The 22,713-nt window shown below is 43.6% G+C and overlaps 1 protein-coding gene across 1 annotated transcript in view; it reads left to right on the top strand.

The window, feature by feature from the left end:
- The window catches only part of FAM120A (family with sequence similarity 120 member A), a 102,736-nt gene extending 80,749 nt beyond the window's left edge, over positions 1-21,987 (top strand). The window contains exons 12-18 of the mRNA XM_084898947.1: positions 3,489-3,603; positions 8,625-8,834; positions 10,563-10,746; positions 11,221-11,358; positions 12,668-12,809; positions 13,264-13,360; positions 20,098-21,987. Of these exons, the coding sequence (XP_084755073.1) occupies positions 3,489-3,603; positions 8,625-8,834; positions 10,563-10,746; positions 11,221-11,358; positions 12,668-12,809; positions 13,264-13,360; positions 20,098-20,406 (1,195 nt within the window). The 3' untranslated portion in view covers positions 20,407-21,987. The remainder of the gene's footprint in view (positions 1-3,488; positions 3,604-8,624; positions 8,835-10,562; positions 10,747-11,220; positions 11,359-12,667; positions 12,810-13,263; positions 13,361-20,097) is intronic.
- The last annotated feature ends 726 nt before the right edge of the window (positions 21,988-22,713 follow it).

Here is a 22,713-nt window from a genome sequence, read left to right as displayed (position 1 = left end):
GGGTAAAGAATGGTGGGGGCAGATTGGAAGAGGGACTGGACAAAGACGAGTAATCGAGTTGGTAACAGGACGAGTGGTTAGAGCCCCTTGAGAACTGGCTGTGGGCTCGGGCTGGCAGCCCAGTGACCGTTCTCTGGAGGCATTGCAGCTGGGGGCAGGGAGAGGGCAGAGCCTGCATCCCAGACAAGGTGAGCCCGAGGCATGGCCCTTACTGAGGTGGGCCGAGTCAGTGATCCCCAGCCAGGCTGTCACCCACAAAGGCTGCTTTCCTTCTCTTTGGTCTTGTTTTTTGCCTGATTTCTACCTGGAAGAGATTGTGAGATTAATACAGAGAGCTCGTCTCTGTGCGTCACCATGCTCCCCGCATGCTCATGTTCTACTGCAATTGCTTTTGCTCCTCTCCTCACGTCCTCAGTCCCTTGGATGTAAGTTGGGGGCATGCTTTCCCTTTATCTAAAGCTCTTCAGTTTGTGTTTCCTAAAAATCAAGGACATTATCAAAATTAGAAAAATAATACTGGTACATTTTACGAGCCGATCTCACTCAGATTTTGCCATTTGTTCTAATAGCATCTATTAGCAACAAAATCAGTTGTCATGTCTTCTCCCGTCTCGATTGCTTTTCATCTTCCTCTGGGTTGATGCAGAGGCGTTTCTGAAGAGAGAGCCTGGCTTTCTGCACACTGGGGTCTGGGTCAGCCAGTCATCTTGGATGCCCGTGAACAGGTGGGAGCAGGTTGGCACACGGGTAGCAGCCCCCAGCTGCACTTGGTCAGCCTCTGGGGAGGCTGCTTCTCAGTCTAGGTTTGTCGTGTTCCTTTAGGGTAGATTCCACTTCTGCATCTGGGGCAGGCGCACCCTGTCAGGGAGCTGGTGGTCTCCTTGCTACTTTCACTAGTGTTGTCAGCACCGACATGTGACATATGTCCAATCGTGATGGTAGGACAGCACTCTGGAGGATGGGGGAAGAATTGCGGGCAAATCCTTAGAATCCTTGTAGCAGAGACCAGGAGGGCCAGTGTCAGAGAAGAAGTTTAGCATGAGGGTGAAGCTCGGGTTCAGAACAGAACAGATGGCCTTCCCTGGGGTGCAGCCCAGAAAAACAGATGAGGTCCTGACCCAAGAGATTGTGAGATTAATACAGAGAGCTCCTAACCCTCTCCTGAGCGGACAGACTGAGTTTTGTCCTGAAATAACCTAAATCAGTAACCGAGATAGGATATGGAGGTCTTGAACCCCACACAGGACTCCAGAGAACCAGTGGAGCCTGTTCCAGCACCTGAGGAGCGCAGGCAGGGTCCAGTGCCCCCTTTCTGCCCTGGCTCCCACACTTGTGGGGTGAGGAAAGGGAGCCGCAGATACCCTCCCACCTCCACGGTAGGAAACCTGAGGCCCTAGGAGAAGGCGTGGAAAAGAATGTCCAGAGAAAACAGCGACGTAGAGGGCTGAGCACTGTCAGTGCAGCTCCGAGTCATGTGGACATAACCTGGGCAGAACCGAGGGTGCAGTGCCATCCTGGGTGGTGGTGAGCCACTTGTTTATGCAGCTGCATATCTTTATGTCCTTTTTATACTCTTCTGCATCCAGAAGCTTTCCCAGGACTTCCAGTGAGAAAGAAGTAAATGGTAACTCTGTCAAAATGTAAGAGAAAGCCAAATGGAGGAAATAGCAGATATTCTAACCAAAAAGACTGTTTGTTGCTGCAGCTAAACTGAATTCTGGGAGTCTTTGCAGCAAGAAAAACCAGGAAACATCTTGAGAAAAACAACCTGCCCCCAAGATATTGTTTCCCTGGTGAATGATTGTTAAAGTACGGTAACATCTAGCCCAGGGCTTGGGGGCGGGGGCTTGGAGGAAAGGAGTGGTGGGGTGGGTGGTGGGGATAGTCACACAACTATGTACTACACCACTGCACTGCTCACTCAGAGATGGTTCAGTGGTAAATTTTATGTTGTGCATTTAATCACAAGTTTTAAAACATAAAGGGTGTCTAACATGGATGCTTAGGCAAAGGACATTGGGTATTCGCACAGTCTTCTCCACAATAGTTTTTCAGAGAAAAGTGGAGGGACTTGCTCCATATTTGCTGCTGCTTTCCTGTGCTCCAGGGGCTGCGGCACTCATCCTGAAGGCCAGTTTTAATTCTCCCCCGGGCTTCTTTTCCGCTTCCTGTGCATGGAACTCATAAAGCCATGGTATTTAATATTTGTGTCTCTGAAGTACTGTAAAGGACGTTATTTTTGTCATTGCAAATATTGGCAGTTTAATGAAATAAAACTTTTACATTGTTCTTTAAAGTATATCTAATCAGAGAGAAATACTACAGAGATTTAACATCCACAGCTCTTTTACTTTGAGGGTAATTTACTTCCTACTAAGGCTACGTAATTTTACCATGAAGTATCTAAGCTCTGAGTTTCTGTGACCATGTGAGGAGCCAATGCATATACTAAATGATTAGACCAATGCCTGGCACCTGGTGAGCAGTGCTGGGATTTTTATTGAAAAGATTTCTCTTAATGGACTGGATGGAACCTCTTTCTTCTCCCATTAGTTCCTGGTCCTGTGGTGAATATTAATTGTTATAAAAAAGAAATGGGGCTTTGTACCAACTCTGATTCTCGTTTTTGTTGACTTAGATGTTAAGCCCAAGAAAACTTCCCTTGCAGACGGAACTAAAAAGCACATTGTGAGGCTTGTCATGCAGAGATGACATAGGAATCTGTCATCAGAAGTTGTTTCTAGTGACCAGCTGGCAACTTGATTAGGCCACCCTTCAAGTGTGCAGGATGCAGAGAATTAGGAACTCTTGGACTTGAACAGGACTTATGACCAAGTTCTTAGTGGTTAGTCCCTCAGGCTCTCACCAGAAACGGGCGTCGGCACTGCCAGGTGAATAAGGGGAAGAGGATTGGAGGGAAAAGGTCATGGGGACACCCGGTGGTTCTCGGGCTAATGGAAGTTGTCGATGTAGAAATTGCTTTCCCATCAGCTGCTCACTCAGGTGCCCCCAGTAAACCTGTGCTCGGGGACTGTAGGCATGCATTCTGAAGACTGCAGCTTCAATTCTCATCCTGGTCTTCCTTTCCTGACACTCACCGGCCCCCGCTGGTCCCCTTGTGCAGATGGTTCATGAGACACTTCACCAAGGGATTCATCTCCTGGGTATCCTGTCTTGAATTAAGTAGATAAACATATAAATTCGGCATATATTACGTATGTGTTTTCAGGATTTAAATACTTTACAAAAGTTTGTATATCAAAAATCACCAACCAGCTAGTTTGCAGTAGGTATAAATTTAGTGTGTTATTTTTAATTACTCTAAAATGCTAATTGGCCAGGTGATGATTGGGTTTTGAAAGTGGCATCATCACTGAAACTAGGAAAGCTGGGTAAGAAGTCTGTATAAGCCTGAACACCAGGTTATGCATGTGTCTGGGGACCGCTGCATCCTAATTGCAGGCCCTCTCTGTCTGTCCACCCCGCAGGTATATGGTGCAGTGGCCTGGAGCACGGATACTGCGTCGTCAGGAGCTGGATGCCTTCCTGGCTCAGGCATTGTCCCCCAAACTCTATGAGCCTGATCAGCTGCAGGAACTCAAGGTAACTAACACCTCCTTCCTTGTCCTGGAGCCTTGCTCTGGAGTCCAGGGACAGCTCACCTCACCTGGCCGCTGAGGACTTCAAACTAGTAATGCTCAGGAAGAGAACCTGAGAGCCTTCAGGGCAAAGGGAATTCCTTCCCAGCTATTGAAATGGTCAAGTCTACTTTTGTCTGATATTTTCCCTTGTCTACCAACGGGTGTTTTATTCTTGTTTTTCACATCATGAATGAACTTGCCTTTTATTTCAGGTGGGGATCCCAAACCCTGGGAGGGAGGGCTTGGTCTTAAGAATTTCCTAACATCTGGCCAGGATCTTTTTCTTATTTCGTTCTGTTGTTCCTAATTACAACATTCGTTTTCTCTAAAAACAAAACAAAAACCATAGTCTTTGTCCTCCTAATATTGTTAATCCCTTTTAAAAAAACACTTGAAGAACAACGTTATATCATCATTCCTGTGCCCTTTTAGTCTATATTTAACATCATATTCCTTTTAATTTTCCCTTCTAGTAATTCCTTTTATTCTTTGTTTTAACAATATCAGTTTCTCCACGTTGTCACCTGATTTTTCAGTGTGCTTATCTTTTTAGTGCACTTTTATTGGTTGCTGTGTTCGCATGGCTATACTGCTTTCTAATTTCTACACTAAATTTTAGAAAGTTCAAGAATTTTCAGAGTTAGCTAAATTAGTGAATCCGCCTTTTCTTTTTAATGCATAGGGTTTTGTTTTTTTTCTTTGCTGTTGGTTATTTATTTGTTTGTTTTATAAAATTTTATTTGTAATCAAGTAATCTCTTTTGATGAAATCGCCTCCACTTTTAGATCTTTTTGCCATTCTTTATGAAGGCGCTCTTTCCCTAAGGAGGAGTGTTAGGCTCACTTCATAGATTTTTAGTGTTCTACAGTTGGGGATCAATAAATTTCTGGTTTCCCTAAATTATTGAGTTAAATTTGGTGTTGAGTGACCCTTGACTGTGGGGAGCCCATGTCATTGTGGTCATCTCAGGCTTCTGATGACTTTGAAACAAGATAAATAAGATAACAAATAGGAGGAGAATCTACCTCAAATTATATTCTTTACTTTGTAGATTAAGCTTTTCTGTTTGTTAGACAGAAATTATTTCTAATGGTTTTGAATTTCAGTTTTTTGTTCTAGAATATTTGGCCGGGTGTCCCCTGAGAGCTGGTACTAAGCACAGGCTCTACCTCCTGTGTCCTAGACTGTGGTGCCACCACCACCATCTTCATCACCAGACTGTGCTCAGGGGTGTTGTAAATACTTTTACTAGAGTGTGGTGCCATCCCTCTACCTCTACTTCCTGTTTCTCTTATTTAGATTATTACATCAGTATTGACATCCCAGTTCTGAAAATCAGACCGCCAGGTATCAGGTATGCCCACCAAGCCTTATTCACCATCAAGTTGCTTTTACTCAAAGTTCATCTTTTCTCCCATATCCTTTTCATTTTTGGATCAACACATAGGATATAACTTTTGAAAGACAGTCACACTCTAAGCTTTCATTTTGGTTCTTTTGAAGTCTTAGTGCTCTCATGGTTTCTCCTGATCCTTCATCTAAAGCTAGGTGTCTAGAGCTGTGTTAGAAAGTGAGGTACTGCAGGCCACCCCTGTCCCTTTGACTCTTCTGGGCTAGAGGTCTGGTTCCCTTCACCAAGGGCAGCCTGCACATTGGCACTCCGTAAATAGTATAGATTTTGAAAGAATCCGAAGAAAAAACAATAGCTGTCCTTGGGGATGAGGTAATTGGTTTTTTAAGATTGAAGATACTCTTAGTTATCAGACTGAGAACTGATGGGAATAATCATTATTTAAATGCTACAAAAATTCCTATGTAGAGCCGAGAGAGGGTCCTAAAATGCAGTGATAGAAAAGCAAATTTTAAGACTTCTTTTTCATTTAATCATTAAAAGTTGTTTTGATATATCAAAATCAGTGACAGTGCTTTCCTATAAAAAAAACCCTTTTCACCGTGTAGGATATAGTCAACTCTTGATATTTGGTGGTGTTTTAAGGGCCATTATCCAGTTTGTGGATTGCCAGACCCTGTTTCTCTTCCATTCTATCCATGTGCTTTGAGAATAAACAGGAAAAGAGAAAGAAAAGACCTAATTTTGACAATTTGGCCTCTGGTTGACTTTTCTGGTGGGAGGTTTGGTGGGGAAATACATTGAAACTATTAGTTAGAATGACTTAATAAGAGTTTCATTTGGTCTGTGCTCTGTCCACCCCCCTGCATCCTAAACATTTGTGTTCTGTGTGGCTCATTGAGGCCCTGGGGCCGTGCTTACACCCTCACTTTTCTTTGGTATAGCAGGTGCTTCTCCTGGGTTCCCAGCGGGAATGAAATCATTAAGCAGAGTCAGCGCTGTGTTTGGAGAAGGGGCGGGTGAAGGGTGAGGAGAAGGACCTTTGCACAGTTTCAGTTTTTGTCCAGTGTCTTTCTCCTTGCTCTTGACATCCCTATAATTGTCTTACATCTTCTAATAGTATCACATGCCAAGTGCAAAATATGCAGATGGAAAATGAAGAGCGGTAAAGACGGCGTATGGGCTGCAGCATGTCTGTGGTGCTTTAATGAGCTGTTGTGCATGTAGGCAAACAGGACCAGTCATAGGAAGAGTCTGCTGCCCAGTAATCAGAAGTCAGACAAAGTTACTTCACTGGAATTTGGTTCTTGGCCTAATTGGGCAGAGATTAAATTCCAAACTGTAGTTCCTTTAAAGTCAAAAATATTGTCAACATTTCTTAAGTTGAGGAACTTTGGATAATGTTGAATATTTTATCCTGGTTGGTATAAGAAAATGAGATTGGAGTATGAGGATTACAGCTATTTCTGTGGTCAAGGGTTCAGATTCTGGTGCAATTAGTTACCAATATTGTGACCTTGAGCTGCTGTGGTTCAGGTTCTTCATCTGTTAAATGGAGAATTAAGAGCAGCACCTGCATCATGATTATTGAGATGTAAATGAGGCAATACATGCAAAAACAATTAGATCAGTGTCTGATAAAATTTACTAAGTTCCCCATAAATAGTAGACAGTATTCTTTGTATAATTAACATTTAAGGACAGAAGTATAAACTGCTATGTAAAGTAATTTAAAAAATTGGCAAAATATACATAGCAACTGAGATTTTATTCCCATTATTTAGCCAACTTTTATTCTAAGAATTTTTCTCTGATAAATTAATGGTAATTGTTACTACTGAAACTAAGTGACTTGAAAATGATTTTTTAAATCATAAAGACGTAATTTCAACTTATGGTGAGGCTATTTAAAATAAGAAATGTGTGTGGATAGTGTAGGCTTCTCCATTCCTCTCATCAGCTCACAGGAGATTACTATCTCTAACTAGGGTGCTTCTATGCTTCACACATCAGCTGTCCTTTCTTAACCTCAACACTCAGAGGTTAAGAACCATCTGCCCAGAGTGGTTTTGAGCTTTATTAGCCAAGTCAGGGTTGTTGTCAGTGTGACTAGCACCACCAGTGACAAGGACGTGGGCCCAGCACCGTGCTTCCTCAGAAGGCTGCTGCGGCACCTTCATGGCTTCTGTAGCCAGCAGGCTTCTGAGCAGCGCCGCACAGTTGCCTTTCCCTGAGCTTTGATCTGGCCCAGAGGCCATGGCCAGCAGAAAAGAGTGGCTGGAGGCCTGGCACATTCCCACAATGTCAGCTTTTAGGGAGGAGAAACCCCGTTACTGCCTTGAGACTCAGAATTTCCACTTCCTGTCTGCCCTCTTTTCCCCTACTTTCTGCTCATAAACATAAAAATGCATCTAATTCCATCACCCTAACCCCGCCTGTCCTCCAGTGAACATGTTGAGTTCCCCTTTCCAACATTGCATGGGAGAAGCAGGGGCCAGCAGGGTGGAGAGACTTCTCCAGGTTCAGGAAGTTCTGAACTGCATTGACTTAAAAATAAAAAAATCAACAATAAAAAGTATTTCAATTTAAAAAATGGTTGGAAAAACATAATGTTAACTAATTATGGGGACTGATAGCACAACACAGCAAATATTCATAAATTCATCAATATTTGGCACTAAAATTATCTTTTTCTCTTTAATGAAAAGGCAGTTTTTCTGCCTCTTGTAGGTATTGTTTAGGTTGAAACCCGTAAAGATAACATTCTTGAGATTCCATCCATGTGGGAAGACAGAAACCAGGACAGCTAAAACTCAGTCCCGGATAATCCACAAACTAGGTCCTTCACAGACAGATAATCAAGAGTTGACTGTATTTGTCCGGGTTCCTCACCCTGCACAGCAGAGGCCAGGCCAGAGGGCGGCGCGCACCAGGCGGGCTCCCAGCGCAGTGACCCAGGGGGAAGAAGGGAGACAGCCTCTAGACTCGGATAGGCTGCATGGTTCAGATACAGTGTTTTGTTGTTGTGTTCTTTCATTTACAAGCTATCCATTTCTCTTAAAACATTTTGACAATCTCATTAATAAGTTGCTATCTAAAACATTAACATATAAAATAATGTAAACAAAGTACGAGTTTTCAAATGAAATTATAACAAGTAATTTTTTAATATAACTATTTGAAAAATGCATAATCTTGTTAGAGTGTTTCTTTTTACAATCTTTCTGTTAATTCACTACCAGTATATAGAATCTGAAGTGTAAAAGTTTTATTTCATAAATGAATTGTGGGCTTCTTAATTGCTAAGGAGACTATTTATAATGTGTTACTTTATCATGTGTCAACCTTAATCATAGTATTATTTTACACTTGTATAATGTTTCACACGTCCAAATTGAAATGCTTCAGTATGTTGATAAAATAGTCTCTTAAATTTAAATGTTAACTAACATAAAAAGTCTTTGTGTTGAAACAGGCCAGTGCTAGGTCACTGTGTGGCGTTGATGAACAGGTTGCTTAGGGTGGCTGGTTGAGGGGTGTCCTGGTTAACCATGAGAGTTGCAGTCAGACATTGTGACAACTTGGTAATGCAGTACTCTTACTCCATAGAAATCACTCTTTTCCATTTAAAGATTGAGAACCTCGACCCTCGAGGCATTCAGCTGTCAGCTCTCTTCATGAGTGGCGTGGACATGGCCCTGTTTGCAAACGACGCATGTGGCCAGCCCGTGCCCTGGGAACACTGCTGTCCTTGGATGTATTTTGATGGCAAGCTCTTCCAGTCCAAACTCCTCAAAGCAAGCCGGGAAAAGACCCCACTCATCGACCTCTGTGATGGTCAGGTCAGTTGCAGGAACACAGTCTGGTGGAGGTGGGAGGACCGGCTGGCCACCTTCAAACAGGGAAATACTGCTCACGGTCTAATCAGTCATCTTTCTTACCAAATCTGTGATGACCCACGGGGATGGCATTCTGTTTTAGATTGGGTCCAGCCCATGTGGGGGTTCATGTCAGTTCAGTGCTGAGCTCTGGATATATCGATACATTGACATTAGACTCTCATTAATCACCATGCTTAGTTCTATGCATTTGCCTCAGACATTGAATTAGCAGATACTGAACCTTGCCTCGTAGGGGAAATGCAAGGCGAGGTTCCTCTATCCTCCAGGGACAACATTTTTGTCAACTGATCAACATAGAACCTTGTTTATGTGTTCCTCTTTAAAGACATGCTAATGAACACACATTGTAAATTCACTCACGTTGAGCTCAGGGCCAGCAGCGCTGTAACTCAGCTGAAATGGTCAAAGCTCACCTCACCCACGTATTTTCTCCAGAAGGTGCTTTCGCAGCCTGGTACTTAGGGACTCCAAGAGCTCTCAGCACTGTGCTTGGGGCCAAGACACACAGCAAACTCACCACCTTTTAAACACCATGAAGTAGCTGGTGAACAGGCCATTCGTTTACAGTGTAAAAGCTGAAGCCAAAGGCGGGGTGTCGTCGTCTTCATCCTCAACTTGGACCCCAAAGTGTCCCCTACTCCGCACATCTGTGAATGGTCACGAGAATGCTCAGTGTTGATGTGGAATTACAAGTACATTTTAGCAAATAGGTGAATTCACAGATGTATGGAGCTCATGAATAGAAAGGATTGACTGGGTTTTTTTTAGTTGTTTTTTTTTTTTTTTTTTTTTTAATTTGGTTTAAAAATAAGAGTGAAGTAGGTTATCAGGTTATTTGTCTCTTTGCCTAAAAGAGGCTCAAATTCTGTTAAAGCCTTTAAACCGTAGACTTTAAAACATGCAACCTCTAAGGACTGTTTTACTACGATGTAAGCACATCTTCAAATTCTGGTTAAAGATTGGTTGTTCACAAGACACTCCAGTTGAATTTTTTGGATGTTGAATGAGCTTTTTTGGGCTGAGTTACAGCACTGAAGTCAATGGCATTTGACACATGCAAGTTGTATATTCCACGTGTGTAGGTTATGTTGTATCATGTTGTAATGAACATGAAATGATACAACAGTCTTCTCACGGGCAGTCTTGCAGACAGGCCAGGTCCCGTCCTGAGGCGTGAGCTCCAGGCTTCCCTGAGGAGGCCTCCATCACTCTGTACCAGTTCACTCTGAAACGCAGTGGACACCTGCCCTGATATAAAGAGAGGAAAATCAGCTTCAAAGATGTGAGCTTGGCGGTGCACGGGTGGAAAGAGGAAACTGGATGAGAAGGCTTGACTTAGCATTGATTTTGAGAACCAAATTTACAGTTTCATGAGTAGCTTTTGGAGTCAATGGTTCTCACCTGAGATCTGCTCAGATAGAAGAAATTCATTTTTGTTTTTAAGATTAAGAGGTATTTTATTTATTATTATTATTTTTTTTTTTTTTTGCAATTTTGCTCTTGCGGTCATGTTTTCATTCTGCAAACAAGTACTACTGAGCAGACTGACTGTTTACAGATAAATAACCAGACGTGGCCCAGCAGCCTATAGGTCACTTCTCTCCTGTGCATTCTAATTCAGCTGGAACCTTGTAAGTCACATGTTCACATGCTGCGCTTGACTTGCAGGCTGAGCAAGCTGCCAAGGTGGAGAAGATGCGGCAGAGCATCCTGGAAGGGCTGAACTTCTCCCGGCAGAGCCTCCCGCTCCCCTTCCCACCGCCCTCGGCGCTGCCTTTCTACCCCTCCTCTGTGTACCCGAGGCACTTCGGGCCTGTCCCCCCAGCTCAGGGCCGAGGGCGTGGCTTTGCAGGTGAGTATGTCCGCCTCTGCAGGTAGGACCGTGCTGGTGTGGGAAGACAGAGGCCCACACAGCTTGCAGGCCTTTGTGGGCCCTATCTTGCCATGTTGAGACCCTGTAATTAACTCTCTGGCTTAGTTATGAAAGGGACAAATAATCCCAGAAGAGTTTCTGGGGAAGGGAAAAGGAGCTACAAAAGCTGTTGCAGTGATGAGATTTTAAAGATTTTTTTCTCATATGAGGTGTCCTCTACTAAGGCCTCCTGGATGCTTCCTGGGCCACGAGATAGCTCCTAGCTGCAGGAGGCTCCTTCAGTATCGGGGGCAGTGTCCTGGTGTTGACAAGAGGGGCTGGGAGACCCTCCCTGGCCGTTGATGGTGCAAGAACAAAACCTAGGAAATGGGGATTGCCCTGCCTGAAAACCACTGGGGGCCCCTGAACCTGCTTCCTCACAGCTTCTCCCCTCTCTCCTCCCGGGTCCCACAGGAGTCTGTGGCTTTGGAGGCCCCTATGGGGAAACCGTAGCAGCAGGCGCCTACCGTGCCTTCCGCGTGGCGACGGCAGCAGGACACTGTGGAGCCTTCTCAGGCAGTGACGGCAGCAGGACTAGCAAGTCGCAGGGCGGTAATTATGCCATACCTTCTAGAGCTTCTGCCCGCCCGCCCGCAGTTCCCTGCCCCTCTGGCTCCTCTTCTGTCCTGACTCTAGCAGCACATCCTTTCCGTGAGCCCCTCCCCCGCGTTTGTTTCTGCTCCTCTCCCAGCGTCTGTTTGCCCCCAGGTCTCTGTATCTGCAGCAGCTTTGCTGTGGCCCTTCCCCGCCTTCCTTCTGGGCTTCCATGTGTCCATACACAGGCTCTGTGTGCACACAGTCCTCCAGCCATCACTTCCTGTGACACCAGGGAGTCTCCTTCCTTGTCCCCCAGCAGCTGTCTCGGTAGAGAGGATTGTGCATGAGAACCTTTTCTAAGGCCACAGTAGAATTCTTGGCATAAAAACTTAACACAGTTTGAAACATTTTAAAAGAAACATCTGATAGTAGATACATAATTTGTTTATTTTAAATTCCCATTGCTTCTCTTATTTGTATTAAGCTTACAAAGGAGAAAAAAGTCTTAGCATTCAGTCTTGAAATCATGTCTTGTGATTTTGCTGTAATATGAGGCCTGAGACTTGGTGCTTTGTCACAAATCCTGCGTTTGGGGACTGCAATTTAAACCTGGCCATCAAGTCTCCACGAGAGGGTTGTTCACATACATTTTTAAGGAACTTTGAGGATAGGCAGGCCTTTCTCTTTTAACCAGGAATGTTTTCCAGCTCAATTACTTGGGTGCACACAGAGGGTTGTGAGATAAATCTTGTGTAGCAGTGAGATGAATGCAGCCCCTCTGGCCACAGGAGCATCTGTCCCTCCGCACTGGGCCTGCGTCCCCTTTCCCGCCTCCATGGGCTCTCCTGCTGTCGGTGCCTTTTCCTTCCTGTCTCGGTGCCATGCCGCACCCAGTGAGCCCTGGGCTGGACTCTCCTGCTAGTCTGCAGTCGGGGGAGCACGGGGATCAGGAACCTTAGGGTGAAATGACAAGAGGAGCTGCCTCCTCACTTCTCCAAATTGTGTCTGGAACTCAGATGTGCATTGCCCAGTGTAGCAGTCACTGGCCGCACGTGGCTCTCAAAGCACTTAAGCTGTGTTCTGAGTGAAAGATGTACTTTAAAGCTTTAATATGGAAAAAATAAAGCAAATGATCTCATTAATAGCTTTTTATACTGATTACATGTTCAAATAATATTATTTTGGATATGTTGAGATAAACAAAATAGGCCTTCATGCAGAGCACAAACCACACCTGAAAGGAAAGCGTTCTCCGGTTCCGTTTTTCTTCGCCATTCTCAATCCTGGCGTCTGAAGGGGTTTTGTTTTTCTCTTGGTTGTGTAGGAATCCAGCCTATGCCTTCTCAGGGAGGGAAGCTGGAGATAGCAGGCACGGTGGTCGGCCACTGGGCTGGGAGCAGGCGGGGCCGCGGCGGCCGCGGGCCTTTCCCCCTGCAGGTCGTTTCTGTTGGAGGACCAGCCAGAGGGTAAGTGCTGATCAGTGAACATGTATCTGTAGAGATTTAGAAATAGCTCTTATTTGCTTTTCCGTTTACTAGAAACATTTTTATTATATCACTAAATTCACTCTATAGAATTCATAGTGGTTTTATAGGATTGCATTATATATACCTTTATATAATTATTTAAATTGTCAAGTAATTATCCACACATTATTCAACTAACTATTTATAAATGTTTAAAACAGTAGTATGTTTGAAATGTATTATCTTTCAAATTGCATGCATTGGATGTGAACCAAGAAAAATAAGATTGATTCCTTAGAATCAATCTTTGGCATGTCCATGATTTAATAAACTCAGTGCTTCCTATAGCATAAGATTAGATACCTTTAAATCCATTTGATGTGATTTTTAAATGGTTTAAGTGCTGTTCATAACATATTCAAGTCTTTTTGCTTTTGTATGATTTATTCTTCAGGCGTCCACGCGGAGTTATTTCCACCCCAGTGATCAGAACCTTTGGAAGAGGTGGGAGGTACTATGGCAGAGGCTACAAAAACCAGGGTGCGATTCAGGTAATCACACACATAATGCTGGTGCTGGCTACTCCCTCGTATCTTGTCTTCCAGGCTAGTGCTTATTGCCCGAGCCCAGAGGGGCGGGGTTGCTGAGCTGTTTATGGAACATCTAACTTGATGTTGGCATGTGGTGCTCACCCCCCTGTAAGTCCCTCAAATCATTTCCATTAGGTTTGTACTCAGGTTCACAGCTGCTTGTAGGGATTTACGGAGAATAATCCAGGGCCACTAATGGTGTTTATGCTAGGAAACATTATTAGGTAAATAGCATTTAGGATTTAAAAAGGAAATCCTGACTTTCAGTGCTGGGACAGGAGGTCTGCTTTTCTCCTTCTCCTGGGCCATCTTGACTAACTTCTCTTCCCACCACTTGCTGGGTGCTGTGCTGCTTAAAGGATAATCCCAAGAGAACACAAGTCATGTGCTTGTCTTCAGGAAAGAGTGGGACATTCTTCTGCTTTGGTTGAGAGGATCAGGATCCTGGTGAAGAAAGATACCAGTCAGCTTTAGCACTGTAGTATGTCGTCCCATTTCTTGAATTATGGTATTTAACCACAGTGTACAGTTTATTCCGATGCCATTCATGTAAACATTAAGAGGAGTGCACTCTTGCCCTGGCCGGTTTGGCTCGGTGGATAGAATGTTGTCCCTCGGACTCAAGGGTCCTGGGTTTGATTCCAGTCAAGGGCATGAACCTCAGTTGCAAGTTCAAACCCTGGCCCTGATCAGGGTACACGAGGGAGACAATTAATCAATGTATCTCTCTCACATTGATGTTTCTCTCTGTCTTTCCCCCTCCCTCTACTTTCTAAAAATCAATGGAAAAATATCCTCCTGTGAGGATTAATTTTAAAAAAGCATGCACTCTTGTGACTAATATATTAATAACCCATATTTAGAAACTTACTTGGCCAACAGAAGATAAAACTGTCTTTACCAGGTGGTCTTTCATCTTGTCACTTGTTTTAATGAAACACATCAAACAAATCAAGTACAGAGCCCAGTCTTCCCTGAGAGTGGGACCAGGCAGCCTCTTTGCAGCACAGCATCTGGCAAGGGTGGGGCTTGGCTCTGTCCACCCCTGCCTTTACCCTGGTGCATTTGGAGCCGAGAGCACTCAGCCTCTCCACAGGTCTAGGAGCCCAGAGCTCTTCCGTAAAGATGGCCCTGGTGTTCTTGTCATCCTCAGAAGTTAGCAGGGCCTTTCTGAGCTGGGCGTAGGAACTGTCCACACATTGCTCATACACTTTAATATAACACATTTTATACCCTGGGAATTTTCTTAGTCAGAAAACATTAGAAAATGCAGGCTACCAGTTAATAAATAGAAGTTAGTGCAGCCCTGACTGGTTTGGCTCAGTGGATAGAGCATTGGCCTGCGAACTGAAGGGTCCTAGGTTTGATTCCGGTCAAGGGCATGGACCTTGTTTGCGGGCACATCCCCACTAAGAGATGTGCAGGAGGCAGCTCATTGATGTTTCTCTCTCATTGATGTTTCTAACTCTCTGTCCCTCTCCCTTCCTCTCTGTAAAATGTCAATAAAATATATTAAAAAAAAAAAAAATTAGTGCATACAGTGAATTTGTGACCCAGCATAAGGGAATTCTAGTGTAACAGTCCAATAAATTCTCAAAAACTGCACAAAACAGATGTGTTGCTTCACTCATAAGGCAAATACTCACATGCCATCACCGTGATGAATACCATCACCTGCCATACCGAGAGCTCCTCTCTCCTATCCCAGTGCCTGTGCCCAAAAAAATCATGACCCAGAACTGTTCCCTGTGGTGGTGTGTGTTGTCCCTAGACACAGTAGAGTTTTGCTCATTTGGTTGCTGTTTCAATCTCTCTCTTTCTTGTCCTTTAATCTTGAAAGCACAGCCCAAGCATTCCATGACAGACCTGATCCGGCTGAGTGTACACGTACACTGAGTGAGGCTCTGCTTACTCTCTCAGATGCCAGCAGCTGGGTCTGAGTGCTGCTTGTTCTCGGGTTTATCCGTGCAGATGCGTGCTTTCCTGACTGCTTATCTATTTTTACGTGTTGGTCCCTCTTGGTGCCACAATGACCAGACGATTCACTCAGAACGAAGATGTTCTCGACCCATCGTTTCTTTTTATTTATTGGAGTATTTTTATAAGTACGTGCTTCTGGTGCTGAGTTTTACAGCCTCTACAGGGAAGACAAGGTCTGCATGTGATGTTCCAGTCACCTTGCCCGTCCTAGGTCACTGCGTCCTTTAGCTGTGACCTGAGGTCCTCAGTAGCTTTATGTCTAGGGTGTCACTTAGCCCAGCGGACCTGCAATAGCCACTTCTCTTAGTTTTTTGGTTTCTTCCATGGGAAACAGCTTTTCAATATCATATTATAGGCACTGGTGCACTCTGACTGCCATGGGTTTGGTCACTGTTCCTGGTGCTCTGTGCACACAGGCATAACTCCATTTCTTCATACATGAATTGCACACACACATATATGCGTTTTACTATATGTATTGCTCAGATAGACTCCTTGCTGGGGCAGGTATGTTCAGTGATTGAGCGTCGACCCATGAAACAGGAGGTCCCAGTTCAATTCCTGGTCAGGGCACATGCCTGGGTTGCAGGTTCAATCCCCAGGAGGGAGTGTAAGGAGGCAGCCAATAAATGATTCTCTCTCATCATTGATGTTTTTATCTCTCTCTCCCTTCCTCTCTCTCGAATCAATAAGAACATTAAAATAGTATACTTTTGAAAAAGATAGAATCCTCATGAATTCATACCAAGGTTTCCAATTCAAACTGCTAAGGTGCTTTCAACTTGGCCTCTTCATTGTCTAGATGTCCTTTCGCCACGTTGTGTCATGACTTCTGTGCTTTTCCTGTGGTCAGAGCTAGAGGGATGATATGTGCATGCATATCATGTATGCTGTGTACATACATGTATGCTGCTGCCTTTTTCTTTTCAATGAAAACCTCAAGAGTTTATATTGATTCTTTCAATTCAAATTTAGAACTTTAGAAATTTTACTTAACCTTTGCTGTTTATATCTGAATATGCTTGCATCCTGAGGATCTTGGTTCCTAAGAACCCAGGGAATGGTTAACTTGGAATGTCCCATAACTGTTACCTACTTTACTAGGGGCCTGGCGCACAAAATTCGTGCATGGGTATGGTCCCTAGGCCTGGCCTGCCATCAGGGCCATCTTCCCCGGCTTCCAGCAGCCAGCCCCACCCCCCACCACCACCCAAATGGCTGCACCATTTTCTATTCCTACCAATTAAACTGGTAGCTATGAAGCACAATGACCACCAGGAAGCAGATGCTTCAGTCTGCAGGTTAGGTTGCTGCTGGGGCCCTGTCAGCCCTGAATCTGGTTCACCTGCACCAAATTCCCTTTCAATGTGCATGAATCTGTGCACTGGGCCACTAGTTTATATGTATTACAAATTGATAACCACATTAAGCTCTAGTTAAAATCCATAATCTTACATAATTAAACAAGCTTTTCTGTTTGTGATAACTTTTAAGATCTACTCTCTTAGCAACCTTCAAATATACAGGGTGGAGCAAAAATAGATTTATAGTTCATGTGAAAAATAAATAATATTAGAATAAATTCAGTGTTTTGTGTATTCACAATTATAAACCCATTTTTACCCCACCCTGTATAATAGAGTATAGTTAACTAGAGTCATTATAGGCACATTTTTTGTGTGGACACATGCTTTCAGTTCTCTTGGGTATATAAGTAAGAGTAAATTCTCAGGTGGTAGATAAATTTAACTAATTGAGGAACCACCAAACAGTTTTTCCAAAGTGGCTGCACCATTTTCTGTTCCTCCAGAAATGTCTGAGGGTCTGGTTCCTCTACATTCTCTCCCAATATTTTTTATTGTTTGTCTTTGAGTTTAGCCTTCCCAGATGGTATGAAGTAGTATCAAACGTAGTTTTGATTTGCATTTCTCTATCTTTTTTTCTGATTTAAAAAATTGCCTTTCCTTTCACTTTCTTTGGGTATTTTATAATGTTTATGTGGTGTGTTTTTTCTAGTTTAGTATTCTTTTATTTTCCCAGCCAAATTTATTTATTTTTAATTTCTTTATTGATTAAGGTATTTTAAGGTATTACATATGTGTCCTTATCCTCCTATTGCCCCCCACCCACCCGCCATCGCCCATGAATAATCTTTTTTTATTGAATTCTTCCCTAAAATTTTCACCTCACTTTTCTTGATTGGTGCATGTCCTGTCCTGTCACAACCCATTTGGAAATCAGACGTAGCAGTCTTTGCCATTTACGGACATGCCTTTCTGCCATATTTCATTGTCTTTAGGAATGTTGGTCCATTCCTTATCCTATATAGTAAAAGCCTAATAGGCTAAGTGTCCGACCATTTGTTCGACCATTCAACCAGTTGCTATGACGCGCACTGACCACCAGGTGGGCAGACTTTCCAACCAGTATGTTAACTTGCTGTTGGGGTCCAACTGATCGGGACTGGGTGAGATAGGCTGGACACACCCTGGAGCACTTACATGGTCCCTCCCCAGCCCCGGTGGGGTCCCTCAGCTTGGCCTGCACCCTGTCACAATCTGGGACTCCTCAGGGGATGTCCACAGGCCAGGCTGAGGGACCCCCACTGGCACACAATCCGTGCACCGGGCCTCTAGTTTTTCTATAATGGTGGTACGTGTGGTTCCACCTTGGTACTTTCGGTTGCTCATTTTAGGTGACATCAGTGTTCTTATATCTTGAGAAGGACAGATAATGAAGGGCAGCTTGTCTCCTGAGAGTTTCTGAGCTGTCCTCTCTCCGTTGTTGCCATCCTGGGGGGGCCAGTTCTAAGAGGATGTGTGCAGAGCAGGCAGCATCACCCTGTGCTTGTGATCACTTGGTGGGGGCACGCCTCACAGTGACCAAGGTTTGCAGGAAGAATGGGCTGTAGAGAGTGGTACAAGCTGGCTTTCCTTCTAATTCCTGTTGCATCCTCTGTGTGCACCCCCCCTTCCCCCCCCCGCCCTCTATCAAACATACCCTGACACAGTTCCTGCAGTGGCGTCTGTGAGGGTGTGAGGGGCTGCCCACCACCACTGCTAACCACCGCTGGTGTGTGCTTGGTCCAGCAAGTGGGTTTTTTCCTGAGAGACTGAGGTTTGAAAGCATGTACCGGAGATTTTCATTATTAGATTTTGCCCCTACTTAGCCCTCCTATATTTTACTTGTCCTATGTTTTTACATTATTTATCTCAAAGTTCCAAGAAAATCACTATAGTATAGACCTCTGGAAAAGTTTACATTAGTGTTTCCGAATTCTGGGATTGAAAGCTAAAATGAGAAGACAGTGTGGGTCATGGAACCCAGAGGGTGTATAAGAACCATCCCTAATACAAGCGTGATGGGCATCTTCAACTCTATTTGGGCTGAGCAGGTGGTCTTTATTTTCAACCAGACAAACACTCTGATCCTCAGAGTAGAAAGGACTAGAAGGCATTAGATGCATCGCCTGCGGGATGGGATGTGGAGCTAGAAGACTTCTAAGCAGCCTGGGCCTCTGCTTTCTTATCTGAACAATAACCTTTTGAAGGTGAAGACCTTTTTCTTCAGCGACAGTCAATCTCTGACAGTGGGTCTCAGCCCTGTCCACGCCACCCAGGGGACACTGGCTTGTTTGGAGACGGAGAAATTGTCACAGCTTGGCTGCCAGTGCTTGGCCTTCTGTGGGCAGAGGCCAGCCATGTTTCCAACCTCCCCACAGACAGCCCACGGCACAATTATGAGGTCCAAAATGTCATGATGCCAGGTTGAGAAACCCATGCTAAGATGTAAGCAACTGAAAGATTTCAGTCTGTCTTCATGGTTCTGTACAGAGAGAAAATGTGCCAAGTCAGTCTCAATGCTCATTTTTTCCCCAGAGCATTGTTTTTAAATCTGTTAGGAAGAGGGGAGACCCTTTCAGAAGAGATAAGCCACAAACACATATAGCAATTGTCTTGCCGAGGCTTCCTTCTTGCCTCGGTTGCCCAGCAATGATTGTGTCATGTCTTCATTCCCCAGTAGAAGTGGACGCCCCTGCTGCCTGTTATCATGCAGATATCCCATTGGTGGTCATGTGCAGGACAGCCCAGAGGAGACTCACTGAGGGACCTTTTTTACTTTCAGTGACTCAGTGCTATACAAAAGGGTTAGATCGGGCTTTTCAAGTGGGGATCTCCCTCAATGTCAGCACATTAACTACAGGGAAGCTGAGGGACGGGGGGCACAGGAGGAACTGCTGAGATGGAGAGAAGCTTCTGCCAGATGCAGGTCAATGAGAAGCAAAGGCAGAGTATGTTACCATGTAGAGAATGCATGTAGAGTATATGCCCATGTACAGAGTGTGTACAGACTTACAGAGTGTAGGGAGTATATAACAGAATGTAGAGGGAAGTACATACTCTGCCCTGGCCGGGGTGGCTCAGTTGGTTGGAACGTTGTCCCAAACACCAAAAGGTGGTGGATTTGATCCCAGTTGGGATGCATGCAGGAGGCAACTGATTGATGTTTCTCTCACATGGATGTTCCCCTCCCTTCCTCTCTCTCTAAAATCAATAAAAACATAAAATGTTGTAAAAATAAAAATCTATTTAAAAAAAGAAAGTACATACTCTGTATTCTGCTCTTGAATCTGCAATATCATTAGGCTTCGTTAGCACCCCCCCTTTCCCACTGTTTACCGAAAGCTGCTCATCGCTTGTGTAATTCATTTTGAACAGGGCAAGCCTCCTTATGCTGCTTCAGCAGAAGAAGTGGCCAAAGAACTGAAGTCGAGATCCGGGGAATCTAAGTCCTCCGCCATATCTTCAGACGGGTCCCTGGCTGAAAACGGAGTGGTGGCTGAGGAGCCGGCTTCCCAGATGAATGGGAGTGTAGGCGACACCAGGGCCCCCAGCCACTCGGAAAGTGCCTTGAACAATGACTCTAAGACGTGCAATACAAATCCTCACTTAAATGCACTAAGCACAGACAGTGCTTGCCGTGGAGCCGATGCTCTGGAGGCAGCTGTCTTAAAGCAAGAAGAATAAACTTATTTTTTATAGAGGGTGAAGGATGCTGGAAGGGTAAGGATTTAGGAATATCTGGAGAGAAAGAGAGCCTACAGTTATGTACATTTTTTCCTTTCCGTAAGAGAAAAATGAGGACTTTGGAAATTCGGATCCCTCTTTGATATCAGAGATTTAAAAAACACAATTTTAGTTTTAACCAGTTGTAGTCAAAATGCTACAATAAACAAAAAGAGAAAGAAAATGAAGAGCATTTGACTCCCACTCTTAAAATGAAGTACACACAAAGTTTAAACTGGTTATGACAAAAGCCTATAGTTGTGTTTCTTGAACTATAAAGAAAACAAATTTTGGCAGTCTTTAAGTATATATAGCTTAAAATATCATTTTAGCATTTGGCACCATATGTATGCCATTATCTTTGATTTTGCATTACTGTTCACAAGAAAGCTTTGTTTAAGGCTTTGATTTTATGATTATGAAAGAAATAAGGCACAACCACAGTTTTTCTTTCTTAAATTTCATCACTGTTGATGTGGTTCTTTTGTGTTAAAAGAAAAAGTGCAACTATCAAAACAAAAAATTATAGAGTAATATTGCCGTTCTGCTGATTTTAAATATACAGTACATCATACATACTTTACAAGTTAAATGGAGATAAAGTTGAAATCATAGAAAATACAAATGACCTTTCAAAATCAATACAATGTGTTCTGAAACTTTTTGTGACTTAAATACCATGCATCTGTGATCAATGAACTATGTGGTTTTGAATCGAATGTAGACCATTAGTGCTACTACTTGAGCTAAACTTCTGCATGGTTCATAATTTTTAAAGTGTGTAGTTAATATTATGCATGTTATTGTCCTTTCTTCCATTCTTACCAGTATGTGCCCATTTGCAAAACAAAAATGCTAATAATCAGTAATAGTTCTATAAAAGATGTTAACTCTGTTTAGTCATTGACTGATCTTGCTCTAACCTTAAAATTTTGTGATTATTGACCTCTGTTGCATTTATTCTAAAACACCCCAAAATTATCTAGCTGTTTCGAATATCAACATTACCCTGGTGTATTCACTGCTGTATGCATTACTGTTCTTTGTTGCTGTTTTATGCCTTCATATTAGCAAAATATGAAATTCTGTGAAAAACAAAAAAAAATCCCTTCGATCTTTAAACGCCCCCCCACCCCCACCCCCTTCTGTAGCAGGAAACAAATTGCTTGTTCTTGAGAACTTTCCCATCAAGAATTTAGTAGAAGCAGGTATACTTATATCATTTTGATGTTTTTGTTAATGTTTCCAAACAATGTACTTTGAAATTAGAATCACTTCTTATTTGTTTTCATATAATTCTCCTGATGCTCTTCATCACACATTAGTGATCAGAAACGAGATGTAATTCCCCAATCCCTGCCCGCAAGACCTGAGTAGGATCTTACTGTAAGTTGAAGGGAGTTTTGCCCTAACTCATGGATTGTGCAAGAATGAACTGCTGTTGGGTTTGACTGATTGTAGATGGGTTGTGGTGTGGTGTATTGAAGGCTATTGAATGCAACTTACAATGCTTAATAAAAATCTTTATTCTTTTAGTATAAAGTATGGTGTGGCTTCTAAATTCCTTGTATTTTACAGAGGTTTAATTCAATTTGAAACAGCTACTGGAGAGCTTGGTCAAATAAACAAGATTGAGAAATATTTTGTCCTTTGCAAATAATTCCAGGTTTCCAGCTCTAAAGGAATTTACATACACCGTTAATGTAGAAGTTATGCTGGTGTCTGAGTTTGTTACAAAGGACATTCCCTATGATAAGAGTAGGCTTAGAAACAGAAATTTATTTTTTCTTAAAAAGCCCAAGAGAAAAAAATTGGTCTTGATTAAACCATTTTTTAAAAATTAGCCAAATCCAAACTTTATTCGGCGTTATACTTGATGTCCCTTTTTGCCCTGGGGTCCACTACATTCTATTAGGTTGCCCTGCCTCCTCCAGCTCCTGTCTGACAGCTTGAAGAGTGCCGAGGTGTTTTGTGGAATGTCCCTCCTCGGGGTACATGCAGTGAACAGGACACCCGCGGGCGGCCCTTGATCATCTCGCTGTTGGTCGGTTTCCTAACTACAATCCCCCCCTTTTCAGGCCCTGCCCCTGGGAGGGGGGTGCTCGCGTATGTGCAGTCACTCGGAGTTCCCGCGCCCGGCAGGTGTGTCCCCCGCTTCCACCGTGTTTTTACCTCCGTGAGTTCTGAGTTTGGCACAAGACCGGGCGGAATGTGTTTTTCGGGTGCCTGTTTTGAGGTGTTTTCGGGTGCCCGTTTTCTGAGGTGTTT

This window comes from Pipistrellus hanaki, assembly GCF_964339955.1.
Source record: "Pipistrellus hanaki genome assembly, chromosome: 11".
Classification (NCBI taxonomy): domain Eukaryota; kingdom Metazoa; phylum Chordata; class Mammalia; order Chiroptera; family Vespertilionidae; genus Pipistrellus; species Pipistrellus hanaki.
Note: the sequence above shows the minus strand (reverse complement) of the source record. Positions and strands in the feature narration are given on the sequence as shown.